General features: G+C 44.4%; 1 protein-coding gene across 1 annotated transcript in view; it reads right to left on the bottom strand.

The window, feature by feature from the left end:
- The window catches only part of Thsd4 (thrombospondin type 1 domain containing 4), a 171,392-nt gene that overhangs the window by 14,123 nt on the left and 134,849 nt on the right, over positions 1–22,420 (bottom strand). The window contains exons 3-5 of the mRNA XM_035443747.1: positions 11,086–11,261; positions 8,350–8,446; positions 5,069–5,350 (exon numbers count right to left, since the gene is read on the bottom strand). Coding sequence (XP_035299638.1) covers positions 5,069–5,350; positions 8,350–8,446; positions 11,086–11,261 — 555 coding nt within the window. The remainder of the gene's footprint in view (positions 1–5,068; positions 5,351–8,349; positions 8,447–11,085; positions 11,262–22,420) is intronic.

Below are 22,420 nucleotides of genomic sequence, written 5' to 3' on the forward strand. Positions count from 1 at the left end.
TAACGTAAGTGCCTCAATGTCATTAGTCTTGGGTGTGACACAGGGCTCCTCCAAGCTGGCCTTGTGTGACACCCTGAGCCAGAGGGTAGTTTGTATAAGAAATATGGCAATTTGTAAAAGAGTTTAGAATCAGAGGTAATCATCTGTTGAAATTACTGTGGCAGTAAAGATGTACACAGAGCCATATCAAGATCACTATTTAAAATGTTCCAGTTAAGTCCAAGTATCATCTGAATAAAAGGCAGTTGTGACCATAAAATTAATAGCAAACAAAACCTTTTTTGGTATTAATCTTCCTTCAGGCTACATCCATTTTATAAGATACATTTTATTAAACATCTTTAAGATTGATTTATTCTTATGTATAAATTTTGGTATTTTGGGTATTTTGGCTGCATGTATGTCTATGCACCACATTTGTGCAGTGGCCACAGAGGCCAGAAGACAGTGTCAGGTCCCTGGGAACTGGAGTTACAGACAGTTGTCATCAACCATGTGGGTGCTGGAAATTGAACCTAGATCCTCAGGAAGAGCAGTCAGTGTTCTTAACTGCCAAGCCATCGCTCCAGCCCTAGGAGATATTTTTAAATTAAATTCAACCCACATTAAGCACATTGTGCTAAGTCACAAAGATGAATAAGACTCAGTCCACAGCCTGAGCATTTGAGACCCAGCTATTAGGGGATTAAGTAAAGATTTTAGCTAGCCTGTTCCTTTCCCTCCAGACCATGTGGCTATAACTTTTCCACTTACAGCTCTGTGGATTGAAAAGCAAGAGGAAGGTACCCCAACTTCTTGGCACTCACAGAGGGGAAACCTAATACCTTTAGCCCAAATGATACAGGATACCCTAGGAATGCTCCGTGCCTGGAAAGATGGGTCTTGCTTGGGGTTGTCTGGCAGATGGCCACTGCTTACCTCCCCTCCCATTTGACTGTTTTTACATGCATTGCCCATTGTCCATGGTCCAGCTTCATGGAATGGTTCCAAATAAATGAAATCAGAGGCTCTTTGTCTCTCTGATGCTGAGAAAATATCAGCTTTATAACTCTTGCTCCTGGTGTTTGCAATGGTTTCTTTCTTTGGATTAGCTTTAGTATCTGCAGAAAGGGATATTGTCATTTGGCACGTCACCCGGAGTCCTATTGTTCAGGACTGCGATGCAATGATTCCTTTGACTGCTAACAAGCAGGGGCAGGGTGGTGGGGTGGGTGCTGGCTGGGCTTTAGTAGCAGGATGGTTGTCCTGGATTGTATGCAGGCATACTGATCAAAATAGAAGCATGGTGTACTGGAAAGGGAAGCAGAGCTTGGGGAACAGCGTTGTTGAGGTCTGTGAGACACACTAACTTGAGAATTAGACAAAAGAAGCAGCAAGAAAATAACTGAATAACTCCAGACTTGGAAATACAAGCACTAACAGAGCCAAGTCAGGAGACAGGCAGAGGTCTGGGTATCATGGCTGATGGCCACAGCGATGAAGGGCCACTCTTGGGGTACCTTCCCAAGAGAATGAAATCTTGGGAGGTAGGATGGTGCTGAAATGGTAGATGTAGAGGTAAGAAGCACAGGTGTGGTCAGCTTCACCAGGGAGGATGGAAGGGGATTTGTGAGGGACAGATTGTGATCTCTCAAGGGCAGGGACTTGGATTTTGTAGCAGAGGGGTACACAGTGCCCGCACACTTGACACGTGTGCTGAGGACTGAGTGTAGCTCATTTGCTTTGTGCATTTGCATTGCACGGCTCATGCCCTGCACGTCTGCTGCCATCATCACTCTTATGGGAGCACAGAGTTCCAGGTGTGTCCCTCCTGTGGCTCTGGAGCCAGAGATATTCTGAAGCGGTGCCTTGAAAATCAAACATAAATGGAGATGTACTTTCTCTTCTTTTTCTCCCATGTGACAAACAGCAGGAGCTGGTGAACGTCTCCTTTGCTCCCTGTCATCTACAACGTTCCTGCTCAAGAGCCTCACAATTAAGTTCAAAATAATTTTCTTTGTTCTAAATAAGTTTACAGCTTTTGTCTTGAGTCATATTCAGAGCTACCTTTGGCCACTTACAGTCCCTGGCCACAGAATGTTTCTCCATCATGTCTCGTACAGAATGGACAGGGGCCTGCTGAATAACTACCTGGATAGGCAAGTAGCACCCATCCAGGGAACAGTGGCAGGGTTACATACTTCTGCCCTTGCAACACCACACCCACAAATAATATCCTGTAGTCCCTGGACAGGGTGGGAAAGAATCTACACACGTCATTCTGGATTGCAAATCATACAGTGACAATTTTCATCCAAGCTATCTGGGTACCACATCAACTCATAAGTGGTAGAAGAGTTGGAAAACTTGCATCTCATGTTTCTTTGTCAATGTTAGGACGCTCTGCTTATCTCTATACTGCCTTGAATAAAATCTTATTAAAATGATTTTGGCCTTTTGGCAGAATTATCTCTAGCTGTCTGACTCTGTCAAGACACAGTCTACAGGCATCTCATTTCCCCTCACAAACCTACAACAGAAGCCAGTTCAATCAATCTTCAGGCCACATTCTCTGCTCATGTAGTCTGAGCACAAGAAAATGGGTACAATAAGAGCTCATGAATTAATTCTCCAATTACCAGGTGGAATCATTGTAGAATCATCAAGACTTTGAACATAAAGAACTCCAGTCCCTGCCTTGCCCCTGTGCACACACAAAGAAACAAAGACCTAAATTCTCGACCCCAAACCGTTAGGCCAGTGCTCTTATGAAAAAAGACAGACACAGTTGCCAGAGGTTTTTGTTTTTGTTTGTGCTAATTATTAAACTTGCAAAGTTCATACCTATATATATATATATATGTGTGTGTGTGTGTGTGTGTGTATGAATGTCAGGGGATAACCTGGGGGCATTGGCCCTTGTTTTCTACCTTGTTTCATACAGTTTTCCTGTGTTGTTTCTGCTGTGTAGGCCAGGCTAGCTACTTTGGGAGCTTCTGGGAGTTTTCCTGTCTTCGCCTCCCATATCTCTGAGGGTACTGAGATTGATTATGCTCATGCTATACATCTAACTTTGCTTGGCTTTTGGGATTTAAACTCAGGTCTTCAGGCTTGCATAGCAAGTGCTCTTACACACACAACCATCTTCCCAGCCCAGACTCAAGTTTCTTGTAGAGAAAACAAAACAAAAAAAAACCTAATCACCAAGTCAATGTCTAGGGTAAATCACATGGTCTTCTAAGTTTTAAAAACTCTGCAGGGATGGTGGTGGTGAGTACAGGACACAAAGCCTTTGTTTCCATAGTAAGGTCCCTTCAGAGAACAACTGTTTCAGGGTAACAATAGCATAAGAAGCCCTCATCCTATATAGGGAGAAGACTATAACTATGCAGTACATTGGGTTTCCTTGCAAGGAGGATCTCAAGTCACCTCAAAAGAGTCAGAGTCAATTTCCAGTCCTAGGAGCCTGACAGCCACACAAGGATTTCCAGAGCCCACCTTCCCCATGGATCCTGACTGTGGAGCAGCTGAGGGAAGGACCCTGGGTCTGTGTTACAGTCTAGACCTGATGTGGACCCCTTCACACATGTCACCCTGCATATAAAATTTCAGCCATGGTTTTCTCTGAGCCATTCAAAACACCATTTTTAAAAATGTCACTGAAACTCTGCCTTTTCCCTCAGTCCTATCTTCCTATCTTCCTTTTGCTTGGAGAGAGGCTACAAGCTTCCTCCGGCATTTGGGCTCCTTTCTTGCAACAGTTAATAGATATGACTTTGTTAGGCTAGGGAGTTTTGTCTGGTGGTCCTAGCTGACTGGGAGACTAGGAAAGGAGTAGATGAAGATGAAAACTGATGAGCGAAACCCAAATCCCCCCTGCCCCCCAAATGTGTTGTTTTACCCCTGAAATCTTTAGATTTGAGGATGGCACTCACACCAGCCATCTCTAAACTTGAATCATCAACTGTTGGCTCTGAAGCATGTGGGTACGTTCTCATGGTTCTCAAGGAGAGCTCGGTTCAGCAGGCCCATGTTGCTCAAATGCTGTGTGGGTTGGTTTTTTAACTGCCTGTCTTTGTTGACAGCCTTAGGATACAGCCTTGGGGCATGGTTTCACTCTGCCTGAAGGGACACTAGCCCTTCTCCCAACAGATTACATTCCTAAAGCCAGCCCCCATTTAGCCACTTCCTCCTGAGTCTGACCACCAAGGTCCAGCTACAAAAGTATTAAAGTCCAGCAATCAAAAGCCCCCTTTGGCTCACCTAATTAACATGCCCAATCAAAATATACCACTGCATTCTAGCCCATTCTAACACAGACCTCTCCTTTTTTCTTCTTAAAAATTATACCTGCAGGGTCATGTGCTGCTGTTTTTCTGACCGAGTCAGATAGCAGCCACTTCAACTTTTCTTCCCAGTTTAATAAAGGATCTCTGTGAAAACAGGTGTTTGGCTGTGGTCTGTGCCTAATCTGGGGTCCAGGAGGAAGATCCCACTGTGCAGGGGTGGGGGTAGGGTGGGGAGTGGAGGGAGCTGGGGGGAGCTGGGGGTGGTTCCTTCATTGCCTGAGTGTTTTCTATGCTTGTGATCTTGAGCCGTGAAGGCCTCGGTATGACAATGAATGTCTGTTTCTGTGTGCTTGATGCCCTGGTTTGCCATGTCAGCATGACCTCTGGGGTGTAGAGTGAGGCCTATGGAATGCTTATGGAAACACTTGTGCACCAAAGGTTGGGTGAGCATCTCTGGGTGAGCAGTATTCAACATGAAACCGTCACATATTATTGCTGGAGGATTCTGGGGGTGGGTGTCTGCTGGAAGGGGCTACCTGGGAGTTGATTTCTCCTGGAGTTGGTCCATGTACCCACTCGCTCACTAGAATGTGTTCTTTCACTGTGATAAACAGAGGTGTGAGCATGGATTTTCTGAATCTTTAAGTCCCACTGCTGGATAAGCCTGTATGTTATCTTGGGAACCTCTAACATAATATGCATATGAGCAAGCCATCTTGCAGGTGATTTATGTGGTGAGGGGTGCCTCATCGGCTGAGCCTTCCGTTTTCTTCCTTGCTTGGCTTTCCACACAGGCTTACCTTTTCCACAGGTGGTGGAGCATTCTGTTGTCCCCAGCTGCTTCCAGTTGTGGTCCCGGCTTCGCCTAGGGGGCTGTGGTGCTGGTGGCACCAAGTTGTCTGGTCGGTGGGAAGGGAATCTATCGGGGTGCCTGACGGGGAAGGTCTGTGCGTGTGTGGATTCTGGTGTCAACACCTCAGGGGCCTGGCCAGGTGAGTCTTCCTTCTCCTGGTTCTTCTCCCTCTCTTCTCTGCCCTCCAAGCTTCTATCTTCTGTTTCCAACTGCCCATTGAAAGACTCTCCTAGGAGAGGCAGCACAAAAACAGAAGTGAGATTCCTTTGGACACTGAGATGAAAAAGGAGACGGCTTTGCCACTGGATAAATGCAACACAAGTTCATTTAAAATGACAGTAGTATTTTTCTCATATTTAAAACATTAAAAATCAGTGGGGCAAAAAAAAATTAGTAAGAAGGAGAGATGGCTCAGTGGTTAAAAACACTTACTGCTCTTGTAGATGACCCAGGTTTAATTCCCAGCACCCTCATGGTGGCTCCCAACTGTATATAACTCCAGTTCCAAGGACACCCTCTCAGGGCCTCCTGGGGCACCAGGCACTTGTGGCACACAACAAAACACTCATACATATAAAAATGTGTAAAACAAATCAATAAGAAAATGTCAAAGGCCATAGGAAGACAGTCCCTCCTCCACAAACAGTCAAAAACCTCTCAACTTCACTCATAATCAAACTCTCATCTATGAAAACAAGACTAGGAGCCCTCCAACTTTTTTTTTAACCTCACACTAAGGATTAGAATCCCTAAATCCTCTGCTGGAAGGTAAAATCCTCCTTTCCCACTACCAATGAGCTTTCAAATAGATGCCAGCTTTTGGAGAGTAGTTTGGCATTCATGCCCCAAACTTTAAATGCACACACTCTTTGACCTACTTACGTAGTTGCTAGAATAGTTGCTGTACACACATTCTTATTCTTTTACTTAAGGTTGTGCATAGAAATACGGTTACTAGGGGCTGGAGAGACGGCTCAGCTGTTAAGAGCACTGGCTGCTCTTCCAGAGGACCGGGGTTCAATTCCCAGCACTCACATGGCAGCTCACAACTGTCTGTAGCTCTAGTTCCAGAGATTCTGATACCCTCACATAGACACAGAGGCAGGCAAAACACCAATGTATGTAAAATAAAACTAAATCATTAAAAAAAATTAAAAAAAGAAATATGGTCACTAAAATATTCTATGAAATAGCAAGACAACAGACTTCAATGTGTACTGACAGTAAAAATTAAATGACACTATAGCACAACCATGAAATGGAATAAAAAAAAATGCAGCATATATATGTTCTAACACAGCAGTATGACTGATGTGTTGCTTGGTGGACAAAAATGCATAGACTTGGGGTTTGTACACACACACACACACACACACACACACACACACACACACACACACACACACACGTGTAGATGTGGCAGGTCAGTTTTGAGACATGGCATATCTTTGTTTCCCTTCCTCTTCAAGTCTACAGGAGTAGCTATGCTCTTAGATTTTCTTGCTTATTTTCATTTCAACAGATAAAATGAAAGCTGTTTAGTTTGAGGAGGACCACTCTCCCTTGGCATAGTTCAAACCTAGGTTCTCAGGAAGGATGGAGCCGAGTTCCCGGAAGCATCAGTGGGGTAAGGCAGTGGGAGGGAACCATGGAGAAGGCCTCTTCAGACAGAGGTGTCTGAAAGCTTGGGCAGGGCCTGAGGCCTTGCATTTCCTGAGCACCAAGGACCCTGACATGAACCACACAACGTCCTTGAAGCAGACCACATCTGGGGTGACATTGAGGGTTGGCTCTCAGTCCCACTCTGTATTCTTTGCCCATAGCACAAGCTGGACGATTCCATGAGGCTCCTCCTATGAGCACCTCAGTGGAGTCAGAACAGAGCGACAGGGTGGGTGGGGTGGTAGTGGGTGGGTGTCAGGTCCAGGTAGTGCTTTAGCCCACCCTAGATCCCAAGGCCTTTCCTTATTACTTGCTGCATGGATGTGTGTACATGGGCACCTGTCATACGTGTATAGCTTCTGGAGTGACTGAGAGGGAATTTTCTTCTGACTTCAGAAAAGGGTAATGTTCAGGTTGGATTTGAGTTGACTAATTAAAGACAATGATATTCGGTATGTAGACAAATTATCTGCAGACAGACTGTATTTGAGTAGAAAGGGGCAGGGCAGAATTCATTGCACTGGTAAGAGAGAGTCCCCCTGGGAGGAAAAGGGAGTTGAAGGCTCATGCTTTTATTATTGTTGTTGTTTTAATTTGTTATTATTACTTTTTTCTCTTTATGTTTGCATGTGTACAGATGTGTACATGTGTTTACATGTATGTGAATGCACAGGTGTTAGGGTGCATGTGCACCCAGAGGCCTGAGGTGAAAATCAAGAGTCTTCCTTGATTGTTCTCTACCGTATTCAAGGCATGGTCTCTCAATTGAACCCAGAGTTCACACTTGCAGCCAATCTAGCTAACCAGCCTGCCTTCTGAGTGCTGGGACTGCAGGGGAGCTGCCACACCCACCTGGCAGTTAAGTTGGTTCTGAGATCTGAACTCTGGTCCTTCCCTTGCTGAGTATACAGCCCCGATGCTACTTTTTAAATCTGTTTTAGGAGGGCAGGAGGCATGAAGTACCAAGGCCTGAGCTATCCCCAGGGGTCCTTATAAAGGAAAGAAATGGTGCCTGAGAATGAGAGGAGATGGTATAGCAGATGAAGCCAGATGGGAGTGAGTCTTGAGGTGTGTACTGTGTTGGCTTTGGAGGTGGAGGAAGGGGTCAGAGGCCTTGGGGTTTCTAGAAGCTAAAACAGGAGAGAAATGGATTCTGACTGGGGCACCTTGGTCTTGACCTCATGGAAACCTTTTCAGATCTCTGACCTTCAAACTGTAAGACAATTATCTGCATCTTATTCTAAGATACTGGTTGGAAGGTCATTTGCTACGGCAGCAATAGGAAGCCAACGTAATCATCTCAGATGTGGGATCAGGGTGTCCAACTTAGGATATTTCGTTCACTTGATCCTAAGCCAATCAGGGAGACTCACATGGCAAAGCATGTTCTGATACCAACTCCACTAACTGAAATTCGTATCCACAGGGTTTCTCTGCATTGTTCAGGACACAATGAGAGAGAGGGAGATGGGGAGGGGAAAGGAGAAGGAGAGGGAGAGGGAGAGAGGGAGAGACGAGATGACGAGAAGTGACTCAGAATACTTGTTGAAAAACAAGGGCCTTTACCTGGTCTCCTGTGGGGTGGCACCTGTGGGCTGATGGCATTGTTCCCCATGATCACATACTCGTAGTGGACGCCTGGATTGGGCTGCTGGTGTATCATCTGAGGACACAAAGTCAAAGTCACCACAACCCCCACACACCCCGATTTCCTAATGGCTTGGCTCTCAATAACGTGAGTGGTACTCTAGTTAAACATACAAGTTGTCATCTAGTGACAGTAATAACCCTGTGGCATGTTGAATGAAGTTACTTCCAGTGGTTTCTTGTGGGCTGCTTTTGAAGAATTCAAGACTTCATGTGTTCATGAATCAGAAGAAAAATAGTGAATGGCCAAGATTTTATCGAGATAAAAGTGAAGGTTTTATGAGGTCCAAACTGGACAGGGTCTACAGTAGGAGAACCTGTGGCTGGCAGCCATTCTCAGCTAGGGCTTGGATCTGTGGCCTCTGAATGTCCCAAGCTCTTCACACTGCAGAGGAATCTGAGCACTAAGTGGTGGCACAGAGTCAAGCAAACAAGGACCAGATCTCCTGGGCAGGACTAGCCTAAGACCATCAAGGGCCCTTTAATGTTCTGTAGGCCAGTAAGGTTGGCTGGCTAAGGTCTGCCCGAGTCCTCAGTCCTCTTTCTTTTGGCCGCCTGAGTCTCACTCACTTTCACACATACAAAGTCCCAGAACTATAATGAAATAGAGTGGAAAACCAAAACCCAGACCAAACAAACAACAACAAAACCCCAAACAAAAAAACAAACAAACAAAACAACAAAATAAAAAACCATATATATATATATATGCATGCCTGGGTCATATTCTTTGAGGAAACAATGACAAAAACAAACAATAAAAAAATAAAAGTAAGGATGGCCAGCAGGAAGCTGTGTGGGCTGCAGAGGTCTGGAACAAAGGCACAAGATAATCGAGCAAGGCCAACAGAACTAATCCCTGCCTACCAGCCCTTCCTGTGTCTACAGATGTTATGGTAAGGCGATGGGCAGATTGGAGCAACAGCACTAAAACCTACAATATAATTGGGAGGCAAGCAAGGGGACACTGTCTTGCCAATATTTTTGCTCTGTAAAGTGGCTCTTGCTGACCATTTGTGCAACCCAGAGCTAGTCTCTAGATCCCTGCAAGTACCCCTGAGTCTCGTCTGCACTGGGGCCTGACTGTATATTTTTTTCCTGTTCATTCCACCACCTCTTACCTTTTCTTCCTACTCGTGAAACGGGGCTCCCCATCACTCACCCAGAGGCAGGCAGATGTGGGAGGCACTTGGCTCCTCATGTCACAAGCCAAGACTAACTCACTGGCATTGTAGAAACATGGCACTGAGCGCTGGACCCCCGAGGGACACAGCCATGCGACTGTAGGTTCTTTCTGTCTGCCCCACCCCTCTCAATTCCCTTTGTACATGGTCTGCTGTTTCCCATGCCTCTTCTGTGTGAGGAAATACATTGGATTCGGCCACTGAAGGCCTTATGCTGTTTATGGGATTATTGTTGGCCACCTTTCCTAGACCACCCACAGGAGGCTTTCACTGTGGAGCCTTCGCCTCTGATACCATTCAAACTTACCCAGAGCCAAACAACCAAGTGGATAAGTCACAAAAAAAACTCAAGTTAACTAAAACAAGGCATCTGTTGTTACTTTTAGCCTACTATCCTTCAAGAGGAACAGACCAGAACCGTAGAGTTGGAGAAAGCAATCACAATGAATGCTATTTCCAAAACCGGACACAGCAGATATTGGAGACCAGCATGGCTCTGGGAACAGTAGGCATCTGTGTATTTATTTAAGCTTTCGTTTCTTGTCACCCTTTAGTTCCTCATCTTTTCGGAAGACTGGATTCTAGTGGCTTCATGTGTGTGTGCACATGTGTATGTGTGCATGTGGAGTTCATAGGTCAACCTTGGTTGTCATGACTCAGGAGTAGACCCCCATGCTATTTGAGGCAGGGTCTCTGACTGGGACCTGGGGCTCCTTGTTAGGCTAGGCTGGCTGCCTCCACTCTTCTGGGATTACAGGCATGTGCCACCACACCCATCTTTTACATGGGTGTTGAGGCTGGAACTCAGTTTCTCATGCTTGCAAGACAGGCATTTTATAGACAGACTGAGCTCTCCAGGCTCCTCTGGTAGTTTTTGTTAAAGACCATTAGAAACGACTCTTGGCCAATTTAATATTAATATTCTGGCTTCAAGTAAAGTGATCACAGCCCCGTCTGTGGGAAGCAGGGCACTTGTAGTGCAGCTAAATCTTCATCATTTCAGCTGGGGTCACCTGGAGTGTTCCTTCTCCATTTGCCCTGATGGAGTTGAGAAGGTTGGGCCTGGAGTGGGTTGGTTTGCATTTGGCATTTTCTTTCTTCTACCATAAAAGAAAACATGCCAAATTAGCACTGAGAGGAAAGAGCCTGGAGGAGCTCCAGGCTCATGAAACAGGGCATTTGTTTGCCTCTGATTTGGTTCAACAAGTAAAATTGGTTTTACTGGGTCCATAAACTCCAAGGGTAATGAAGCACCTGGTAGACTTTATGGTTTCTGTGAATCTTGTACATTCAGGGGTAAATGTCAAAGACCAACACCAAGCATTGAATGGGGGTCCCCAGACAAGCTTCACTCAAATGATTTTATCGAGCCTGGGCAAAGATATGTTGTTTATTTGTTCAGAATGTGTTTCTTGGAAGCTATAGGATCCCAAATCCAGAAGGCACCCCCCTCCCAAACACCCAAACTCACATAGACATCCAGAATCTCATTGGTGGGACCTTCAGCCAGAAATGACTCTCCAGCAGTGCTGGAGATCTCATTTGGTCGTTTGTAGGTGAACATTGTCCCTCCACCCTCATACTTCCCTGGTCGATCAATTGCCCAGTTCCCATTGATGATGGAGCGGCCAGAGCGACTTCGCAAGGCTGTGGAGACAAATGAGACGGTTTGTCTGGTAAGCACAGGGTGTGCACAAGAAAGCAATCTGAGTACCCAAACCACTCATCTTATGGCCCTGGGGCATGGATAGGGGTTGTGGGCACACCGCCTCAGGCTTGATCACTCTCTCATCTCAACCATTACCTTCCATGTGGACCTGTAAAAAAAACAAAGGATGGGTGGGAGTGGCTTGGAGAAAAGGACTGGAAACAGAAGGAAAAAGACAGTAAGGGAAGAGTTAGGCATGAGGATGGAAACTACTTTATGTACTTGTGTCATTACTAAGGTAAGGGACCATACACTCCAGCCCACATGCTGATTTTGGCCCACGGATGGGTTTAATTTGGCTTTTGTAGTTTTTAAAAAATATAATAAAGCCTAAATTTAAGAATTGGGAGAGTTCACATAAAAAAATTGAGAGTCCTGGCCTGTCATGTTAACACTGGCCATATATTCTCTCAGGTGCTCAGAGGGACGCCCAATTCTGTAGGAGACTCACAGGCTCTGATCAGTCCCTGTTTACACTCATTGTCCATCATTCCTCAACAGTGAGGCTTGTTGCTTTTAACTAAATCTCAATTGTTAGATTTTACCAAAAAACATTCAGAAGTCAGAGGCTGGGGTGAAAACCTGCTAGCTCAGAGAGGCAGAGAAAGTACCCTCCACCACTGATGTCCCAGAAAGACAGCTTTCTCCTATGCCATCTCAAACAAAACTCCTCAAATTGAATGACCCTTCCTTCTACTTCCTGTGTGTCTCTCTATCCATCCTCCCGACTCCCTCTTACTCTTCATGGTTTTTTCCTGTCAACTGGTTACTTGCTCTGCCTCTTCACTTATAGTTGCTTTGATTTCATCCTGTTTACAATATTCAAACAGAAAGCTCTTTGATTAAAGGTGTGTGCTAGGACTGAGCCACACCACAACTAGAAACAGGCTTTCCAGTAAATAACAAAATCTCGGGGTTCACAGTGTGATCAAATATCCTGCAACATTTCTTCCTTTTTGTCTAAATAAAAAGGAAATGTTTTTAACTCTAACACAGTAAAACTTTTACAGTGATGAAGGTATTTTTTGCCAAGCTTACCACAATGTCCAGCTTGGTTGTATTTGGCAGTCTTAACATGAAGTATTTGTAAAATAGTGTCAGTCTCATATGAACTCAGCAATTTCAATGTCCTAAGCAGTTTGTAGCCCAAAGCCGATCTTTGGCTGGTATTTATCAGTTTGGTGGCAATCCTGGCTAGGTAGAACACAACAATCAAACCAAAGCTGTCCACTGTTTGGGCAGAACACCAGGTGGTTGTCTAGTGGGAAGCGGCAGTGCTGGAGCAAGATGTTGGCATAGGTGCTCGTGCTAGTCTGGGGCTCCAAGCTTGGATTTCAGGCTAGTCTACAGCAGGTGGGTGATATCAGTTGGCCAATTTGCTCTTTTTCTTGGGACATTTTCTCTTTCTACCCTTTTTCTTTAGATGTTTCACTTGTCCAGTGGTCTCTGGATTTCTCAGTTGGATGCTTTTATTCTCTTGGAAAGATAAAAGCAAAACCCTGTCCCAACCCTAACTCTGGCAGGCTCCTTTTTTGGCAGGCATCTTTCCTAGGATAAAATTTTTTTTGCAAGAGAAAAAATATTATATTTCAATTATTTTTTTAAAAATTTGAAACTAAACTACCTTAATATGTTTGGATAAATATACCTATTAATAGGTTTTCTGTCCCCCAATAATAGGTTTCTCTGCTGACACAGTAAACCAGATCAAGCCAAACTGAAAAAGTATAGCAACAGGTTTATTTGAGCAAAGCAACCCCCTGGGTGGGTTTTCCAGTCCCAGAGATCAAGGCTGGAGAACTCACAAGCCCAAACTAAAGCAGGGAGATTACATAGGTTGCAGGCGAGGGGTGATGATGGTCCACCACAAACTGTGTTTGTGACCCAAGTATGGTAAAAAGTTGACCGATTTAGGTGGGGACTTGAGTGACTGGCAACTTCAGGGGAGGAAGCTTCAGTAGATGCCTTTCCTTTGTTTGGAGACTCTAAGCAGGTGGGGTTTGGAGAGAGAGACCGGAATGGGACTTTCTGGATCATGCAGAGGCAAGCTGACACATATATCCCCCTTTCTCTTTATATATAAATTCAAGGTTAAAGTGTATTCATTTTTAGATCACAAAAGACATTTACTTTTAATTCCAGCCTGCCTTTTGCAAGCAGTTTTTAAATTTAAATCACCTTAATTCTTATGTGCCTGCCCCTGCCTCCTAAGTGCTGGAATTAGACGTGTGAACCGCCTCCCCCCAAACCTAGCTATAGATTCCTTATAGTAGTTATTCTCATTGGGTTGTCCTGGCTTAATTTGGTTTAGTATTAGGGGTAAACTTTCAAGTTTTTCCAAGGTATAATCTATCATTCTTGCTGATCCATTCTGAATTTGTTCCCAGCAAATTTTAATATTCTAGTCTTAATTAAACATGATGCCAATTTGTCCACTGTTGCATTGTTTTCAGACATTTTGTCTGTCTTGCTTGTATGAGCTACATAAAGTTTGATGTCTTTGCTATTGCTAGGTTATACCATTTCCATTCGTGCCTCCCATGACCAGATATCTTTGTCATTTATCTGCCAGCTAGTGGTTTTCCATTCTGATGATTTTGCACTGTTGCACAGACACCATGTTTTAGAGAAGATAAAGATTTCAGCAGTGCTTCTGTAACTGGCTTTCCCAGAGACTAGACCTTCATAGCCAGAAGCTTCGTGAAGGGACAGAGGGGTCTTCATACTTAGGCACCCTTCCCATGCACTCCAGCCTGACTGGAATGGTAAAAACCAAGGGCAGAAACTAAGGAAGAGTACATTGAGCATCTTAGACATTTATTCACAGAGGCAGACTATATAGATAGCTCAGTGGGTAGCGTGTCTACATGGCATGCAAGAAACCCTAAGTTCTACCTCCAACATTTCATAAAACTGGAAGTGGGGAGCTCATCCTGGAATGCCAGCACTTGGGCATAGAGGCAAGAGGATCAGAATTTCAGTCATCCTTGGTTACCCCATGAATTTGAAGCCAGTAGGAACTACTTGAGATCTTGTCTTGAAGGAGGAGGAGGAGGAGGAGGAGGAGGAGGAAGGGGAGGAGGAGGAGGAGGAGAGGAGAAGAAGAAGAAAAAGAAGAAGAAGAAGAAGAAGAAGAAGAAGAAGAAGAAGAAGAAGAAGAAGAAGAAGAAGAAGAAGAAGAAGAAGCACACTTAGGGGTCTGGAGAGTCGGAGAAGCAGTTAAGAACACTTGCTGCTCTGGCAGAGAACCAGGGTTTAATTCCCAGTACCCACATGGTGGCTTCCAGTGGATGTGATGCCCTCTTTGGCCTCTGCAGGTACCAGTCTTACACATGGTGCACAGACCAAATGAGGCAAAACACCCATACACATGAAATAAATTTTTAGAGAAGAAGCACATTTGGGGCTGGAGGGATGGCTAAGTCCTCTCCTGGGTAATAATAGCTCATCTTACAACATCTCCTCTGCAATGCTATCCCTTCATCCAGAAATGTCCCCCTCACCTCTAAATCTTTTTTTTCAAGAGAGGGTTTCTCTTGTAGCACTGGTTATCCTGAAACCCACTCTGTAGACCAGGCTGGCCTTGAATTCAGAGATCCACCTGTCTCTGCCTTCCGAGTGCTGGGTTTAAAGGTGTGTTCCACACTACCCAGCAACCTCTAAGTCTTACTCATGCCTTATGCTGGTTTCCTATGGAAAGTCCTCTGCCCAGTCCTGCCTGTTTCTTTACTCAAGTGCTCTACTAGACACAGAGCCTTCCTGTGAGGCCTCCATCCATCATTTTTCTCCCACCAAGCCCCCAAAGGCCAAGACACTGATGATAACTCACAGCACAGCTCAAGGGTGCAGCACAGCTAACCACACAGAGAACACTCCAGAGGAAAGGAATAAAAAGGGGGAAAGTCAGGGAAAGAATAACAAACAGGTGATTCACAGAGAACCAAGTTCAAGTATGCCATAAGCAAATGAAGTGTTCTGCCAACTTCTAACACAAACCCAAACCACTATGAGTTATTTTTGATCTGCTATATTGGATTAACATTTTAAAAAATTCATTATAACCAACATCGTCAGGTACAAAGTAAGCAAGTTCCCACAATGCAGCTGGTGAGATTTTTAACTTGGCTCTGCCACACTGTAGGGCAATTTGATCTCACTGTTAAAACCCCATATGTACTTTGGTTAAAGAACTCTACTTCTGGAAAACTACCTGAGCATCTACTTCTGGAAGTACACAAAAGTGTTTGTAATGACAATGTTCCCTAAGTATACAAACTATCTCAATATTTATCAGCAAGAGATTGCTTAAGTAAATTAAACGCTGCTATCCACACAATGGACACTCCAATGCCCCAGAGTGAGTGAGGGGAGTCTGGGTGTAGGAAAGAACTCTGTGTTTTATTTAAAAAATATGTGTATGTATGGTGTGTTAAGGCATATGTGTGCATGCAGGTGCTTGTGTGTGCCATAGTGTACTTGTAGAAATCAGAGAACACTGGCTGTCAGTACCCAGCTTCCACTTTGTTTCACATAGAATCTCATCACTACTGTATTCTCTAGGCCATCTGGCTCAGGAGCTTCTAGGGATTGTCTCGTGTCCACCTCCCATCTTGCTGTAGGAACACTGGGGTCACAGGTGTGTTACCACATTTGTCTTTTTTGTAGGTTCTGGGGATTATTCTTGTGTGGCAAGTGCTTTGCTCACAGCCATGCTCCAGTCCAATGATTTTGAAATGATAGTTATAAAACAGCCCATTGATGGTGGCGCAACCTTTAATCCCAGCACTCAGGAGGCAGAGGCAGGCAGATCTCCAAGTTAGAGGCCAGCCTGGTCTACACAGTGAGTTTCAAGATAGCCAAGGCTACACAGAGAAACCCTGTCTCAATAAACAAACAAACAAACAAACAAACAAAACAGAAATCAAAATAGAAATGAAGACCTGTGTGATGCTATTTGATTGAGCATGTTTGTCAATGAAACTTACATATGTATATGTAGATAAATGCACACAAAACTATTTAGAACAGCATTCGCACACCTTTCAGTATTGGGACAGGAACTGGATATGGGTGAATGTGGGAGAAGAGAGGGAAGACATTTCGTTTCCATTTTGCCCACCCCCTTTTCAAGACAGGGTTTCTCTATGTAGCCCTAGCTGACCTGCTACTTGCTATGTAGACCAGACTTGCCTTGAACTCACAGAGATCCTCCTGCCTTTCCTTGCCAGTGGTAGGATTAAAGGCATGTGCCACCATGCTCAGTGTCTCATTTTGTCCCTTCATTATCACTTAAAATTCATTACACATGTAATGAACACATACGTTTTCCTTAAAGTGTAAATATTTAAAAATTTAAATACACAGGACATGGCACAAGCAGAAATTCTCTTCAGTCTTTAGCGCCCCACCCACCCCTATCAGCTTCTCCCATTTACGGCACCAAAAGCTCTGAATTGGGGTGGCTTCTGGCTAAGGTTTTATTGCTGGGAATGGCAGTATGGAGAAAGAGGTAACCCTCTGGACTCTCAGCAGCATCTCAATTACTCCACAGGGAGAAGCAACGACAGATACCATGGGAGATAAGACCTGGGGATTGGGAGTCTTTTTTTTTTTTTTTTTTTTTTTTTTTTTTTTTTTTTTACCATGACTGCCGTTCCCACCACATCCCTCTGAAGGTTCTGATGAGTCTTTAGCAGTAGCAACTAATTGAAAATGACCTATTAGACCTTTAGCAATATGGTCACGATTCCATGTGGCCCGGCCGGCTTCTGACAGAGCCCCACCTGGCTGTGCATAGAGAGAACAGTTGCAGCCACACATTATGTGCCTGTAAACAGCTCCAACCCTGGGATCAGAAAAGGTACAGGTGGCTCAGGCTCTTCTAAGAGGGGGGGTTTGGTGAAGTCCAAGCCCGGACAGAGCTTATCTGATTGCAGCTTCTTACTGTGTGTGTACTAGCAGTGCCCACCTCTAAGATCCCTACAGAAACAGCTTAGGCATGCACGACCTGATGCTTGATTCTCTCTCCTGCCTTAAAAAAAAAAAAAAAGATTCTTTTGTGAATAGGTGCTGAATTATCAAATGCTGTCTTTAGGGTTTATTGAGGCAACATTATTTTTTCCATTAGTCTGAAAACATGGTATTAATGAATAAATGTTTTGTGTTGAACCAAAAAAAAAAAAAAAAAAAAAGACAGAGACTCACTGTGTTAGTTAGCTTTAGGTTAGACTAGAAACTGTGGTCCTCCTGCCTCAGCTTCTTCAGTCCTGGGGTTAGGTGCCTCTACTACCACACTGGGTTAGCTCCCGTGTGTGTGTGTGTGTGTGTGTGTGTGTGTGTGTGTGTGTGTGTGTGTGTGTGTGTGTGTGTACATACATGCATTGTGCACAGGTGTCCATGGAGGCCAGAGGAGAACATGATCCCCTGGAGCTGGAGTTATAGGCAGTTTTGAACACGTGATGTGAGTGCCAGGAACCAAACTTGAGTCCTCCAGAAGAGCAGCACACTCTTAACTCCTGACGCATCTTTCCAACTCCTGAAGCTTCTTAACATTTGAGAGGAGGGAACCTTAATTGAGAAAATGCCTCCACAAGATTGGGCTGTAGGCAAGTCTGTAAGGCTTTTCCTTAATTAGTGATTGATGTGGGAGGGTCCAGACCATTGTGGATGGGGCCACCCTAGGCTAGTGGTCTTGGGTTCTATAAAAAAGCAGGCTGAGCAAGCTGTGAGGAGCAAGTCCCTAAGCAGCATCTTCCATGGCCCCTGCTTTGGTTCCTGCCTTCATTCTTGTGACTGCCTTCAATGGTGAACTGTGATGTGGAAATATAAGCAAAATAAACCCTTTTCTCCCCAAGTTGCTTTTGGTCATAGTTTACTATCACAACAATGGAAACCTTAACTAAAATAAGCCCCCCATTTTAATATCTGCAAAAAATAAAAAGAAGAAAAACAATCAACAAAAGCAAAGCAAAATAAAAACTCCCTGTTATTATGCCACATTATTTTTAGCTACTGTTATATAATTGCATTTCTGTATAATTGGCTTCCATTGTATTCTTCTATATTTTACTTCATAAATCTGAAGCTCATCCCTATGAAGGTATTCTGTGGATTGTCAAGAAGTCTTGTTACAGCTTGATATCCCTACTTATGAATTTTAATGTTTAGGAGTGGGGAGGTGGCTTAGTGGTTACAATGTTTGCCAGGCAAGCATGAGAACAGGAGTTCAGATACCCATAACCTACATAAAAATTGGTATGGTGGCACATATCTGTAACCCAAACTGTGGGCTGGGTTGAAGGGATAGAGACAAGAAGATTCCTGGAGCTTGTGGGACAGCCAATCTCGTTGACCTGGTGAGCGCCAAGTCCAGTGAGAGAGCCTCTTTCAAAAAGTAAGCTGGAGTGATTAAGATAGCCACCATCAACCTCTGTCCCAGCCCCCATGAATATACCACACATATACAAATTAAAAATAAAAGAACTTGGGGGCTGGAGAGATGGCTCAGAGGTTAAGAGCACCAACTGCTCTTCCAGAGGCCCTGAGTTCAATTCCCAGCAACCACATGGTGGCTCACAACCATCCATTATGAGTTCTGGTGTGCAGATATACATGGAAGCAGAATGTTGCATACATAATAAATAAATAAATAAAATCTTTAAAAAAATAAAAGAACTCTAATGTTAAGATCATCCTTCTTCCCTCAGGCATCAATCTGTAGGTTCGTGCAAAGATGAGCACAAATTCTTTTAGCAAAGCAAAAATTGGGCCCACCTTCTGAGGCAGACCAGGTCCAGTGTGACAGAATATCCACATGACATGACAGTCCTTGTGAAAGAAGCACACAAACCTGGCAATCCCTCTGCTCACATTCACTTTGGTATTCTGCCTTGGGACAGACTTAAACCGGTGTGTTCTCAGCATACCTAGTAATCACACTTGGACCAGAAATCAGACAGCCTTTGAGCAAGAAGGCTGGCATCCTCTGGGCACTCCAGGATCACAGGTTATGAGTCTCAAAGAAGGGAAATGCCATGGCTTTGTTCTTATTTTGTTGCTAAACTGTAGCTAAGTATGGGTAATTATCATTCTGTAAAATATGAGAACATTTGATTGATTCTGACTCCAAATTTCCTTTGAATCCTTAATGACTTAAAAGAGTGTATCTGTGTTGTCCAGCCTCAAATAACACACGAAATAGAACCAGGTTATGGCTTGTCAGAAAAGAAGCCAGGCAAAGGAGAAGTGGGGGAAGTAAAGAAAAGGCAAGGCCTGGGACTTCAGGAGCCCCAAGTCTCCTGGCACCAATACAACGTGAAGAGTGGACATGCATAAAGTCCAAGGCCCTTCCCATCACAAACATGTCCTAGGTATCTGGTGTATCTCCCCTGCTCTCAGATCCAGCTCAAGACAAGCCCTGCCCTTACTCTGACCTTGCTCAGTCTGTCCTTACCCACTCTGCCCACATCTGCTCCACCCATAATCGCTCTGCAGAAACTCAGCTCTACTGATACTAGTCCACTTCTTGATGCCCATCTTTAAAATATACCATCCCATTACACAGGCTCAAATTCTGGCAATCATCTTTGACTCTTGTTTTTCTTTCCCCATGGCCAAAAATCTCTACCACCATCTCCTGAAATCTGCTGTCACATTGGTCTCCTCCTTCTCCCCTTTCCCAGTCACCTCATACATCCAAGGTTCCTTGGCCTCACATCCAGACCACAGCAGAAGTCTGACTATGGGTCTCTGCATGCTGCCCAAGGTCTTCTCCCAACACCATCACTTCCTTTTGCCTGTTCTCGGCCACCTGATTTCCATGCCTAAATTATAAAGCTCACTCTACTCTGGTTCATGGTCAAGGTCTTGTGTGATTTAATCTGTCAATAACTCTTACGCCCCCTCATTGTCAGTCTGACTCTTCTCAAGGCAGGAGTGCTGTCTGGTTTAGTATTTCAACCAAAAGCCATTGAGCAGATGCTGTTAAATGAGGTCAAGGTCAAGTGCTGGCCATTTAACAACACCACTGACCACTTCTTTGTTAACCTGACACCAGCCCACAAGATTGTCAGCTAAAGTTTAAAGCACAGGACATTAGACAGCAACACACACACACACTCCCACTCCAAGTACATTTTTTAAATATAATATAAACACATGACTATACTAATTCCATATTTATTCTAAGCAGTTTTTCCAAAGGTCACTCAATACTGGTGATTTGGGTATCTTTTTTTTTTTTAATTACAAAAATTGGTGACTAAAAAGATGGTTGAAGCACTAGGCATCCAGGCCCAACATGAAGGTTGTTTTTTTTTTTTTTTTGACAGTTGCATGTTTACGTGTGTGTGTGTGTGTGTGTGTGTGTGTGTGTGTGTGTGTGTGTGTGTGTGTAGGAGAGAGATAGAGAGAGGGAGGAGAGAGAGAGAGAAAGAGAGAGAGAAAGAGAGACAGAGACAGAGACAGAGACAGAGAGAATAGCTGCTGGTCTTTGCCTCCCATCCTGTCTGAAACAGTGTCTTGTTGTTCATCACTGTGCATGCTGGACTAGCTGGCCCATGGACTTCCTGAGAGTCTCCTGTCTGTGCCTTCCATCTCTCCGTAGGGATGCTTGTATTATAGATGCAACTCATGACCACACCCAGCTTTTGAAAATAATGATTTATTTTATTATTATTATTATTTTTAAATAATATGTCTCTGTGGGGGTAGTTCTGGTGTTCAAGGAGGACAGAAGTGTCAGGTCCCTCTGGAGCTGGAGTTACAGGTGGTGGTGAGCCACTCCACATGGGTGCTGAGAACTGATCTTGGGTTCTCTGCAAGAGCAGTTTGTGCTCTTCACTGCTGGGGCTCTCTCCAGCCCCAAGTCTAGCTTTTTAGCGTGGGTTGTGGGGATCAGAACTCAGGTCCTCATGCTTGTGTGTCAGGTGCTTTACCCACTGAGCAATCTCTGCAGCCCACCCTATTCTCTAGGGCACTCTCTGAACACTGAAATAAGGAAATATAATAAGGGATGTGTAGGCAAGTGGATAGATCAGTTTCTCACAGACTCTGAAATGTCAAATACTAATCTTTCTAGGATTCATATCTAATTCATCTATAAAGCCTTGAAGTGGTTAGGCCCACTGAAGCATCAATGAGTGCCTTTGATATAAGATCTCCAGTCATTTCCCATGAGCAGTGAAGATGGCTGAAATGGCCTCTTTCCAGTTTGGCAGAAACTGGAAATAAATTTATCTGAGGTAGGGGCATGATGGGACATTGACTATCTAAACTCTACTTTGATCTCCTAATTGGTTCCAAAGGCCCACAGTAGTGCAATGATTCGTCCCTGATGATGTGCTGGTTGTCACAGTAATGGGAATGGACCACAAAATATTGCAACACCAGAGTCTAACAAAATCCTAGCGAATAAATATGCTGAGTGGGACACACTGGAGCATCATTATTATGGGACAGAAGGTTCTGGGAGATGCTGTAAGCACACCTCTCTATTTTCAGAACCCCAGCAGGCAATAGATGCTAAAAGGAGCAATGGCAGCATAGGAGAGGCAGAGGACTGTGTGACTTCGATCCACCCACAGGGACTTTGGAGGACAAAAAGAGTACAAATAAAGAGCAAGGAGAACCAAGAAATCCAGGAGGGCAGAGCCCAACAGCCAGAGCACAGCCCCTGCACAGCCCCAGAGCAAGGAAGAAGTGACACTTGGAAAGGAGACCACATGGGCTGTCCTTCCCAGCACAGGAGGCAGGGTAGATTGGTCTCTAGAGATTGCACTGACAGGTTCTTGGAGAAAGACTCTTCCAGCTATTGTTCACTCCTGTTACCTAATCTCATTAAACCAAGCCTGCCAGTTGGCTTGGCCCAGTTGCCTTCTTACTGACTATAGCATTAAGGACGGATATTACATTATGTTGATTCAAGAGTTACTTTGACTTTCATAGCTATGGATTTGGTGTTTTACAATTGTATAGTCTCAATTCCCTCCAACATTCCCTTGTGTTACTATTAGGTAGTAAAATCCTTTCCAGCCCTTCACGCGGGCCGATGCCCATCTGCTCTCTGTATGTTCTCTGTTTACCTGGCAGACAATCATGC

The sequence above is a fragment of the Cricetulus griseus genome, chromosome 4 (assembly GCF_003668045.3).
Source record: "Cricetulus griseus strain 17A/GY chromosome 4, alternate assembly CriGri-PICRH-1.0, whole genome shotgun sequence".
In the NCBI taxonomy this organism is placed as follows: domain Eukaryota; kingdom Metazoa; phylum Chordata; class Mammalia; order Rodentia; family Cricetidae; genus Cricetulus; species Cricetulus griseus.